At 49.1% G+C, this 12,577-nt stretch overlaps 1 protein-coding gene across 2 annotated transcripts in view; it reads right to left on the bottom strand.

The window, feature by feature from the left end:
- LOC111153692 (protein tyrosine kinase 2 beta) overlaps positions 1-12,577 on the bottom strand; it is a 121,389-nt gene that overhangs the window by 54,913 nt on the left and 53,899 nt on the right. For both annotated transcript variants that reach the window (XM_022512847.1, XM_022512852.1), the window contains exon 2: positions 1,694-1,934. In XM_022512847.1, the coding sequence (XP_022368555.1) occupies positions 1,694-1,897 (204 nt within the window). In that variant the 5' untranslated portion in view covers positions 1,898-1,934. The remainder of the gene's footprint in view (positions 1-1,693; positions 1,935-12,577) is intronic.

Here is a 12,577-nt window from a genome sequence, read left to right as displayed (position 1 = left end):
TCACACTGTATTTCTGTTGAACAACTCCTGATCTGGACCAATCGCATGCTCGCAGGTTTTTAGCAGAAAAGGTCAGGGAGGTGCTGCCAAACTTGGAAAGCAGTATAACTTCTGAAAATTAAACTAGTAAAACCCACAGTGGATGCCATCAGCTATCTGTGAAGATGATACACTCAAAGTCAGTCTCAAGAAGAAGAAGAGAGCTAAGAAGATATGAAAACACCTCCCTGGAAGGGAGGAAGAAGGTGTCCAGAGCTCACCCTCAGGGCACAACTCTACCTACACATCTGGAACCATAAGATACACAAATAAGACCCTTATTAAATCAGTGACAGGAAACAGAGGGAGTAACCAAACCATGATCAATAGTGATGACAGGCCAAGGCGGTGACATAATCAACTACATTCTGCTCTGGTGTACTGAAGTCCAGCATGCACTCTAATAGATGGAAGACGGCTAAGGAGACAGATGGACAGGTGGAGAGGTTGCTGCCAGCACCAACTAGAAGAGACACTCACTCAGTTTGAGGAATACTGACTTTTGGGACAGGGGAAGGATTGGTGATGAAGGGATTGGAAATGGTTCATCCAGCTTTCTCCAATGTGGTTAGTTTTCCCAAAAGTCCCCTCTTTCTTTTGTTCAAATGAAAAAGCCACCCTTTGAAAACCAGTTTGGGTTTCTTGGACATCATCAGAAAGGGATACTCTGGGCAATGGAAAAGGATATCCTCATTGTATCTATCTCATGGGGCTGTTGGGAGGAGTCAAGGAGGTAATGTGTGCTGAGGGATGGATCTAGGCTGTACAGAGTAATTGTTCAATAAGTGTTTAAAATCAATCAGTGTAGCAGTGCCTGGGCAGCTCAGTTGGTTAAGCATCTGCCTTCAGCTCAGGTCATGATCTCAGGGTCCTGGGATTGAGCCCCATGTTGGGCTCCCTGCTCAACAGGGAATCTGTTTGTCTCTCTCCCTCTGCTCCTCCCTCCCACTCATGCTCTCTCTCTCTCTCAAATAAATAATAATAAAAACAATCAGTGTATTGTAACTCTGCTTTTAATGAAAAGCTCTTACACATTTGCTTAAAGTGAACTGGCTTCCTGGTGTCTGGGTGCTGGGATGAAACTGACCACCCAACCCACAAAACAGATTCCATAGCCTTGGACGAGAAAAAGCCAATGGAAGTATTGCTTCATAAAGGACCTGGTGACCATCCACCTGGTCTAGGGCATCTCTAGTTCATTATCATCCTCCCACCTCCTTTCTCTAAGTGCCAAGCACATGTATTACAACATTTTTTGCGCTGTTTTCCATGCAATCACTTGTGTATATCTCGAATCCCAATTCTATCAGAGCATATACTCCTTGAGGGTGAAGGCTCTTACATCCCTTGCGGAGCTCCAAATGCCATAAATCTTTAATGAGCTGAAATGAGTTGAATCTAAGACAAGGCAAATGATCTGGGGTTCACATGAAGCCCCTGAAATCTATCCCTCCCCCCACCCTCCAGGAGGTTGGTTGCAGAGCCCTGGAGAGGAGGCCTGGCCCAGCAGGCTGAGAACGTCTTCCCAGGTGTCCCCAGCCCAGGGAGCGGTTACAGGAGAGCCTGCTGGGCTGAAGGAGGGCTGCTCAGCTGCCCAGGAAGGAGAGGGAGAGACAGACGCATGAAGAGAGCAGGTCCTGCCTGCCACACTCACCTGGATCTCTGTTTGCACAGTGCATTTAACCAGTTTAAAGTTCTTTCCAGGGTTGAAGCTGTTGCTGTAAAAGCAGACCTTGAGGATCCGCACGTCTTCCTTTTCCACATCTACCGGCACCACCACCATGGGCTCTGGGGGGCCTTCAGGCCGACGTAATGTGCCCACCTTCACTCGGCTCAGGGGCTCGGACACCCCAGACATCCTCTCGGGCGGCAGCTAGGACCAGCACATCGCAGTCCTGTGGAGACAGCAGAGGGACAGCCCAAAAATGAGTCCCAGGAGGCCCACATGCCTCGTGCCCCAGGGACGGCTCCCACTGAGCTCCAGGACCTAGCAAACCACACATCCCCCCATTCTCAAAAACTCCCCTTCAAGGCATCCAGCTTTACGGACTGGGGGAAACAGAAGCACAAAGGAGCAGTTCGTATAAACATCCGGGTCTGAAACCCGGCCCTCGAGCTCCTAGGCTGTGAGTTTTCTCTTCTAGAAGCCCCCTCTCTCCATCACATTTCTCCTCCCACACTGGGCTCCGAGGCAAGAGGCCCACACTTTGCAAAGGCAGCTGTGAGAGGGGGCGGCCGCAGCATGGTTCCAAGGCACAGCTGAGCAGAAAAAGCAAAGAGTTAGACATTAGAAAATAGCAGGAGAGAAACAGGGACAAGGGAAGAAGCAGAAGGGGAGAATGGGTGGCCTGGAGGGAGCTGGAACAGACAAGGCAGGAAAGGGCCCAGGTGGGGGGCCAGTCCATCAGCTGATGGCTTTGTCTACCCCAACTGCCGCTGCCAGCCCTAACTTTTGGGCAGGAGGCCTCAGTCCCACAGGAACTCATCATACGGCACATTGTTCATGGTGCACAGGAGAATTCGAGAAGAACAGCACTCTCACAGCCCAGTTGGGAGGTCTTTCTGCCAGGTGGGAGAGGGCTGGGTTGGGCCCCTAGAACACCCAGCCCAGTTTGGAAGACAGTTTGATTGACACTTACATAGACTTTAAGAATCCCAGGAAACTTCAGTTCTCCTTGAGTTTCCACAAAATGGGTCCCCTGTCTTCTTGATCCAACACAACCCCATGGACTTTACTTCCCACTGGTCTGAAGCAGGAGCACCCCAAGGAAACAACAGGAAGTTTTATTTGATGACTCGTGGTGTCAACCTTGGCTCCACTAGAACCCCCTGGGAAGCTTTTAAGAAAGCATAAATCCAGGCCCTGTGCCAAGAGATGGCCTCTGACTTGCCCTTGGGGAGGTTTGGTATTGGTATTTTTAAGTTTCCAAGGATTTTTCTAACATATAGCCATGGCCTGGGGGTCACCTTTCTAGGCTAATCTTAGCTCTCATTCTGAGTCCATTCTTACAGGAAAATGATCTCCTTTCTAACAAGAGACTCAGATTCTAGAGGGACACTGTTAGACCAGGAGTTGGGAGCAAAAAGGATGGAGCTGGCTATTGTAGAGGCAAATATTTTAGAAGTGGAACCAAAGTTACATTTACTCATTCGCACTGTGCTGGACACTAGAAGGGAAGATGGAGACAGTCATTGGCCTAAGGAGCTGTTCCTTTTCAAGAAGCAGTATGTATTATGAGGGCACGAAGGAAATGCTATGAGGGCCAGGGAAGGAGCAAGGCCCTTCCATCAGCGGCAGGCAGACAAGGGGCACAGCATGTCTGAGTCCAGAATTTGGGACAAGACAGATGGGGAAAAGAATATCTATCCTGCTCTAGTTTAGAGGCTAATATGTATATTCTAGAAGCATCCATGCCATTTTCCCATAAATATCGCTTGAACATGTCCTGTGCACCAATACTCTGCTATGTGCTGAGCGTGTACCTCAGTTTCCCCACACCTTCAAGAAGGAGTCTAGAGGAAAGAGCTTGAGAAGCAAGCCCAGGAAGCCCACTGAGGGAGGGGGAGATGTGTGACGGGGAAGGGAAGACAGCCTAAGGAGGGGTATCAATAGACTTATCGCTTGGGCAGCTGTAGGGCCACCCTGCTGGGAACTCTGGGAATCAGGATGTGCTGCGTGCCGGGGTATTTACACAGCCCCTCTTTCAGCCATCATTCCCAGCACTACCAGCCCGTTCCGCACAAGGGCAGACTGGACTCGGGAGCCAGAGAAAGTCCTCAGGCACAAAGATGCTGATGCTGGTAGGTAGAAGTAAGCAGGAGAATATTGGAATGTTAAGGCCCCAAGGGTAATAGATGGGACAAGGACAGATCTGCTATAGGATATGAATGAAGATGAGGGTAGGGTGTCTTGCTCCTAAAGAGTATACACTCCAGTTGTAGAGACAGGCGTGCACACACACACACTCGTGTGTGTGTGTGGGCACTGCACCAGACATACACATAAATCGGTCCCAGATTTAGGAATTGCTGTGTCTATTGAGCCAAGTGTCCACGACCCCTGGGGATCTGTTGGTATAAACTAATTTTCAGGTAGGGGATTCATGAAACAGTTTTATAAAACAGGTGTTGGGGTAGGAAGGAAATGGAATAGCACATGGCATCCGTCCCCATATACCAGATGGAAGTTACAGGGCCCATCATTCCAAAGGCATGTAGAAACCAGGGGCACAATCGGTGTTGTCAGGCTGACCAGCGGGGACGTGGACTCAGAGCTAGGAAGAAGAGTTATGCCCACATCTATAGGTTACACCACATGGCTTCTGGGCATCCATGACAAAGGGGATGGGGTGAAATGCTCCCTACCCAGACCGCATTCTCATCCGAAGGGTGCGGTGCCAGTGAGTACACACGGGACATCCCACGCACACTGGGGAAGAGTCTGAGAGAAAAGAGTTAAGTAGAAATAACATGTCAGTAAAAGTCAAAAGATCTGGGGCAACCCAAGAGCCCCCATCTGCCCAAATTCTGTGTGCCATTGGCTGAAGTTAGGAGTGAAGCAGGTAAGCCCTTTCTGGCAGGCAGAGCAAGGGACAGAGATAGAGCAGGTGAGTTAGAAATCTTTGCTGGGGACAGAGGCCAGGGCCAAGTCTGGCAGGGGGAAAGGGGTTAGGTCCCCACGGTACTTTCAGCAGCTTCAGCCGGTGGCACCACGAAACGTGGCGCTTTCAGATTTGAGCAGCCAAGACGATGTAAGCACGTGATGAGGACACGGAGTGAGAGGAACTCTCGTTCATTGTTGGTGCAAACTTTGGAAGACAGTTGGATGGTTTCTTACAAAACGAGACATATTCTTACCATACGATCCAGCAATAGTGCTCCTTCGTATTTACGCAAAGGAGCTGAAAACTTATGTCCACACAAAAACCTACACATGGATGTTTATAGCAGCTTTATTCATAACACCAAAACTTAGAAGCAACCAAGATGTCCTTCAGTAGGTGAATGGGTAAATAATCTGTGGTACATCCAGACGACGGAATATTATTCAGTGCTAAAAAGATATGCTCTATCAAGCCATGAAAAGACGGGGAGGAAACTTAAATGCATCTAACTGAAAGAAGCCAATCTGAAAAGGCAACACACGATATGGTTCCAACTACATGACATTCCGGAAAAACTACAGAGACAGTAGAAATATCAGTGGTTTCCAAGGACTGGGGGGTGGTGGTGGGGTGGAAAGAAGTGATGAATAGGCAGAGCACAGAGGACTTTTAGGGCACTGTAAATGTTCCCTGTGTGATATTATACTGATGGATACCTGTCATTACACATTTGTCCAGATTCCTGGAGGGTATAACATCAAGACTGAACACTAACGTAAACTATGGATTCTGGGTGATAGCGATGTGAAATGTAGGTTCATCTATCATAGTAAATATACCACTCTGATGGGGGGTGTCCACAGTGTGGGGGGACATGCATGTGGGTGGGTGGGGGTATATGGGAAAGCTCCAGACTTCCCTCTGGATTTTGCTGTGAACAGAACACTGGGCCAAAAAATAAAGTCTATTAAGAAAAAAAAATAATAATAATTAAAAAAAAAAGAAAAAAATGTAATGAGAAACCACAGTGGGATCATTGATCCCCTCTCCAGCCCACTCAGGAACTCAGGAGCCAGCACCCACCTCTACCTTGAGCAAATAAAGCATTTACAGTCTACGTCGGGTGGAGCACAGCCCAGCCAAACTGATGCATTGGCCATTGTCAACATGCCTGGCAGACCCTGGTTTCTTATCTTCATCAGTTTTTCCAGGCCCTTGGTTCGGGGGCCATCATTCCTAGTGGTCAACATGACCGACTCCAGTTGAAATATTTTTCCAAAACCATTTTGCTCACTCAGGATCTACTTTTTTTTTTTTTTTTAAAGATTTATTTATTTCCTTTAGAGAGAGAGAGAGAAAAAGTGCATGTGTGGGGGTGGGAGTGGTGGGGAGCAGAAAGAGAGAGAGACTCTTAAGCAGACTCCATGCTGAGTGTGGAGCCCAAAAGAGGACTCGATATCACGACCCTGAGATCACAACATGAGTCAAAACCAAGAGTTGGTTGCTTAACAAACTGCACCCAGCTGGACTTCCACCCAGGCACCCCAGCTGGACTTCCACCTTCAGCCTGAGGTAAGACCTGTAGATCTGTCTTTAATCCTTTGCAGCAGTAACCTCTGGCTATTTATTCCAAAAACGTAAGTGCTTTGTACCACCACCCTTGGAGATGGGCAGGGGTGAGTATGCCCATTACACAGATGAGAAAACAAGGTTTAAGCCATCTGGTCAAGGATTCCTGCTTGTTGAGTAGTCAGCTTGGATCCCAGAGCAGATCTGAATCCAAGTGCCAAGTTTTTCCCACTTTCCCATCTGCCTTCAAAGAAGGTGGTATCTCTTGATACTACTGAGGCTGGCATAGACTCCACGGAAGGAAGAAAATGTCAACTTGGCATTGACTATCCCCAGTCTGTGAAGAATCCCAAGGTCTTCTGGTTTAGGGAGTGTGACTCTCCCCACGCTAGGCCTTGGTCATGGGAAGGAGGATGCTGTTGGGGAGGGATTCATGTGTTTGGTTAAAAGATGAGGGCCCACCAAAGACAAGGGCCCAGAAAGGTGGGCTGTTGGGTACATAGCAACTTCCTCAAGGGCACTCCCGAACTCCCACCTGTCAGCACTGGTCTGCCATGGACTGCCAAGGGATCCCCTCCAACTCTCTGGAGCAGAGTAACTGAAAGGTGTGATGTAAGGAGTACACATTTCTTGACCTCACTCACAGGCTTCTCTCACTGTCCCTCTGCCAGCTCATTTTCTGGTGAGCTCTAAAACCTTGGGCCAGTTACTTAACCTCTCTTGGCCTCATCTGCCTCACCTGTAAAATGGGGGTAATGATACCTGCCCTGTTTTCCTTATAGAAGGTTTGTGAGGACGAAGGGCAAAAATGCAAGTGAAAATTCATTATAAGCAATAAAGATGAACACCAACGAAAGGCTTTATCATCATGGTTAGCACTTGGCTTATTTTCCAAAATCTTGTCTGACCATCTATATTCCCCATATCTTGTGCCCCCTGCCAATGGCCCTCTGGAGGAGGGGGTAGGGCAGGGGAAGGTCAGATTTGCAGCATTTGCCAATTTCTGTGGTGTAAATATTCCCACTATGGCTGATTTCAAACTGCCAACATCCATCACTGAACACAGAGACGGGAGGATAGGAGAACAATCTGCTGCCTCTAGCTCCTGTTTCTGACAACAGAACTTGTCTATTTCTCCATATTTTGCTGGATGACTTGATTTTCTCATCACTGGCTTGTCTCTGTATTTTGATGATCCCTAAATCCTCTGACTCTCAACTTGTGAGCCAAGTGTGCTGCCCCTTTTTCCAGTCAAGACCATGACCCCTAGCCCAGGGATCCCTCCTGCATCCCAGTGTGCACCAGCCCCTTCGAACAGTGTCAGAGGAGAGAAGGTCTCACAGCACCAGTGGAAACCCTGGCCCTGAGCCATCGTGGGCTCCAGCTTGCTTCCCAACCCAGGTCTGCCCAAGTCTAAATCAAAGAACAACAAACACAAGGAAATGGGCTTAAATTAAGACAGGAAGAGTTTTGATTGGCTATAAGAATGTCTCAGCCAAAACCTGGAAAGGGTAATAAGGGAGGTTGTACAATCTCGGAGTCCCTGAGGTCTTCAGGAAGAAAATAAATGACACTCTTCCTGAATGGCAAGATGTTCACCTGCCGAAAGGAGGGGGTCCTAAAACAGAATTAAGTCCCATTCAGATCCTCTGGGTTACCACTGGGCCTAGGGCTGGGTTCCCGGCAGAGGAAGATTACAGGGTCATGGGCGTCGACATCACAGAAAAGTACAATCTTGCACTTGAAGACGATGTCGGGTAATGTTATGTCTTAACTGAAGACATCCTTTGTGCCAGGAATTTGCGTAAGCAATTGCCAAAGACGAGGGGGCTGGTGATGTGTCCTGCCACCATGCTTAGGGGGTTGTACCGAGTTCTGCCATCAACTGGCTCTGAGGCCTGGAGACATGGGGCCAGGTGGGTCAGAGTTCCCGAACAGCGGCTGGTATGTGGATGATGGCATCTGATATTTTCCAGTGATTGCGGCAAAATGGGAAAAATACAGACGCTACAGGGAATTTGTCATTAAGCTCAATGTATTCTTTTTGAAGGGCAGGCTTTTACTCTAACATTACGGCTTTCGACCTTTGTGGGTTTTCCAGCACTCATTTGTTTATCAAGCGACAATGACTGTCTTTGGCAAATGACCTTGAAGCTGGGCCTCTCAGAGAGTCAGATGTGGAAGCGGAGGTGGGCATCCTGGGCATAAAACACACTGTCTCGAGGGCTGAAAGTTCTGCCCATGATCTGAGGGAGCCTGGGGAGGGATCATTACTCAGAGAGGTGGCACTGTCAGGGAGAAGGTGCGCTCACCTGAGTGATGAGGTCAGTCACCTGACTCATCAAACCCGGGATTCAAACTCGTGTCCTCAGGCTGCCCTGTCACATAAGTCTGGGGCCTTCCCCACCGTGCGCTTCAGGGTCAGGCAACATGGTGGTCTTCAAGCCTTGGCCGCTGACTGTTTGTGTGGCCTGGACAAGTTCACAGTGCTAAGCTTCAGTTTCCTCTCTCAGGAGACTGGGGCTAACATTATCTAGCCTGCAGATTTTTCTGGAGAATCAGAGATTACTTCTGTAAACTCCCTGGCACATGTATTTTTTAAGTGCCTGTGACTTGGCAGAAGAAAGAACCAGGAACTCCATACCAGTCCCTACTTGCCAAACATTAGACCGGCCCAGTGAGTCTGGGATCGGCTCTTTCCGTCCCCGCTTCTCTGATGCCACCTTTGGGCCCACATCCACCTTCCTCCACCTGCCTGCCCACTGGGAAAGCACAGCCTTATCTCCCACTCTGGACACACACACACAGGGCCATCATCTGTCCTGAGAATATCACAGAAGCGTGGAAGGAAGCCTCACGCAAGACAGCCACAATATAAGCCTTTTGGATCTAGCAGAAGCCGGCATGTCACGAGACACACGCTTTATTTCCACTCTGTCTCTGACTCACTTCCTCTTGCTGTTTCCACACCAACGAAATGGGGAACACATGCCTTTCCTTTGCAAAGGCCTGCTGGGAGCAGCCACTTAACTAATTGGCAGTGACCTTGCCATCTCAGGGAGCCAGGCCTGTGTTTCTGGGAGAGCTGTGCCCTGCTGGGGTCACGCGGTGTACCCCACCCGCCAGCCCAAGCCCTCTCAGCCACCAGTTCCCACAGGGCCAGCATGGTGCCCGCTCCAGGCCCCCCAGTCCATCACTGGGTTAATCCCTTCCCCTCCACTCCGAGCATCCCTCCCCATTACCTCTGGAAGGAAGGAACCAGAAAGGTGGTGATTATCTCCCAGCCAGAATTCAATGTAATTCAAAAAGCATTTATTGAGACTCTAGCACATTTTCAGCTCGCCACGCCCACGCACATCACCCACTCAGGATCATTCTGTTGCTAGCACCTACCAACCCGGAGGCCAGCTGACATGGGGCTGGCTGGCGGGGGGGAAAGGGGAGCAACGGAGATGCGTGAGCGCGTCCTTCCTTGTTCCTCTTCTCCTCACTAGTTCAAGGACTTTGATTACTAGAGCGAGGCAGACTTCCTGCGTGCCCTCTGGGCTGCACTGCTCCCCCAACCCTTGAGAAAATCCCCAGACCCTTGCTCCTTATTTGCCAGTTCATGAGTGATTTTTGCTGACCTGCTTTTGCCCCTCCTTCCTCCCTCCTTTCCCAGCTTTCCTTCTTTCCTCCCTCCCCTCTCCTGCTCTTCCCTTCTTCTCCTTCCGGCTCCCCTGCCTTTCTGACTTCCTATGTTTTAGGAGGCATGCCAGACTCCAGAGATATGCAGCTAAACAGAAGAGGGAAGAGGGTCCCTGTCCAGCAGAGACTCATAATTCAGTAAAGAAGAAAAAGATGAGGGGCGCCTGGGTGGCTCAGTTGGTTGAACATCTGTTTTTGGCTCGGGTCATGATCTCTAGGTCCTGGGATCGAGCCCCACATCAGGCTCCCAGCTCGGCAGGGAGTCTGTTTCTCTCTCTTCCTCTGTCTCTACCCCTGCTTGTGCTCTCTCTCAAATGGATGAATAAAATCTTAAAAAAAAAAAAAAGAGGAAAAAGATGAACATAATATAGCCACAGCATGGGATGGGATCTAACAGGGGTCCACGCTTGGTGCTTGAGGAGCATGGAAGAGCACTGGCTTAGGGGGCCCCGGGATCTCAGGACAAGGTGACACAGCAAGATCAGAAACCACATGACATGGCATAAGGCTGGTGAGGAGGATGGTGAGGGGTATTGGGAAATGAGAAGACAGTGGCAACACGCTAAGGAATTTGAACATCACCCTGTGGGGAAGCAGATTTTCATTTAAAAGATATAATTCGGGGCGCCTAGGTGGTTCAGTGGTTGAGCATCTGCCTTTGGCTCAGGTCATGATCCCAGTGTCCTGGGATCGAGCCCTACATCAGGCTTCTTACTCAGCAGCAAGCCACCTTCTCCCTCTCCCTGCCACTCCCCCTGCTTGTGCTTTTTCTCTCTGACAAATAAATAAATAAAATCTTAAAAAAAAAAAAAAAGACCTACTTCAGGCTAGAGGACAGATCGCAGGTGTGAGCTGGGAGGCTGCGGGGCAGTTCTGATGATACAGCCCCTGGGCCATGACCCCCAACTGGTGATGCAGGGTAGGGGGACCCGATTTGCAGGCTTTGCTAATGTCCCTGGTGTAAATGCTTCCAAGGCTGATTTCAAGCTGCCAATGTGACTTTGCTGAAAGCGCCTTTGGGGGAGAAATGGGTGCCATCAGCTTGTGAGAGCTGGTTGGGCAGGGGCTGGGGGGACACATTTCTGAGGACCTGCCTCCAGCCCGGCTCTGACCTGACCTGACCCTCAACCCTCCACATCTGGTCCTGCAGGCTTCCCCCACCCACATCCAGCACTTGAAGATGGCAACATACAAGGTGCTCAGAAGCCTGGAGTTTTAAGATGTGCTTCTCCCTCCAAGGAGCTTCTGTTATTCTCCAATCTCCTAAAGGTTGTAATTTTCAAAACCACATTCTTTGTCATCTCTAACCCCAAACTAAATTCTTTCCCAGCTTCTCCACTTTTGAGTCATGATCTCAACTTGTTCCTTTTCTCCCAGCCTATGACGCCATCTAATCTCATTTCCCCGGCTGGGTGCATTACAGAGTTGGTTGTTGAGCAGGGAAATTTGGTGCTGTGACGAATCAATGCTTCAGTTAGGCATTCGACTGAGTTCTTCCCCATTTTCTTGAGAGGTTAATGAGGGGGGCAGATGACAAGCAGCTGAATTCATAAGCGGTTTCTCCATCGACTGCTGATCAAGTGTCTGTATTCACTTGGGGACTGACTGCTATTTTAATTGGCCTTTGCTCACACCTGTTAATTTGGCATTAAAGAGTTTGTGGTCATCAGGCAAGAAGCGCCAAGTGAAGCACAGGATGGGGAGAGACTATGACTAAAAATGCCGGCCACAAAGGACTCCTGAAATCTGCAACAGGTTGGTAAGACACGCCAAGTGTAACAAAACACAAGTGGTGAAATGGGATAAATGTGAGGTTCTTTGCGTAGATTTGAAAAAAAAAAAAAACAACAAAACTTCCCCAATCTGGGGTGAGGATGATGTGGTTTAGCAACAGCATGGGTTAAACAAAAATGGGGTTTAAGCTGTCTGTGAACTCATGGTTAGTCACTATGATACATACGGCTGCCAGAAAGATCAATGCAGTTTTGGGGCTACTAGAAAAATCCCTAAAATAAGGACGGTGATTTTCCTTGGGGCTCTGCATAGACATGACCACATCAACAGCACTACTGGCCCAGAGACCCTGAGGTTTGACAGGCTGCCACATTCTAGAAGAAGAACATTCAGAGCCCTGGGAGCCTGGGAATTCTGTCTCATGACACAGGAGGGACAGGAGAGTAGAGTCCTGGGAAGTGAGGACAGGACTGCTGGTTTCAAATGGTTGTAGGGCTGCCAATGCAAAAGAGGGACCCCACTCTTTTATCCAAGTCAAGGATTAAAAAACGTGCAACAGACAGACAGGAGGGAAAAGGGTCTTTGTGTGTGCAGAGGACATAAGTATTTGCACCAGGGTATTTGCACTCTTGCTATCTTGTTGACATCTCGCAAGGCAGAAGTCATTCCCATTCTGAGGATGAGGAAAAGCGACTGGGCAGCTTGCCTCGGCTCACCCTTATTAAGTGGCAAAGGCAGGACAAGAACTCGGATTTCCCATTTTAACCCAACAAATGCAAGTTGGCGCTGACAGCTCCAATCCCACCCGGGAGCCCACACTCCCCACCCTCAACCCTGCTCTGGCTTTGTTTCCTCACATCCAGGGTATTTCTGTCCCAGAGATGACAGCTCTGATGAACGCTGCTTTTCTTTGTGACCCCAAACAGAAACTTACACGTAAGCTT

The sequence above is a fragment of the Enhydra lutris genome, unplaced genomic scaffold (assembly GCF_002288905.1).
Source record: "Enhydra lutris kenyoni isolate GAN:26980312 unplaced genomic scaffold, ASM228890v2 scaffoldscaffold3, whole genome shotgun sequence".
Classification (NCBI taxonomy): Eukaryota; Metazoa; Chordata; class Mammalia; order Carnivora; family Mustelidae; genus Enhydra; species Enhydra lutris.
This window is presented reverse-complemented; position numbering and strand designations above follow the sequence as displayed.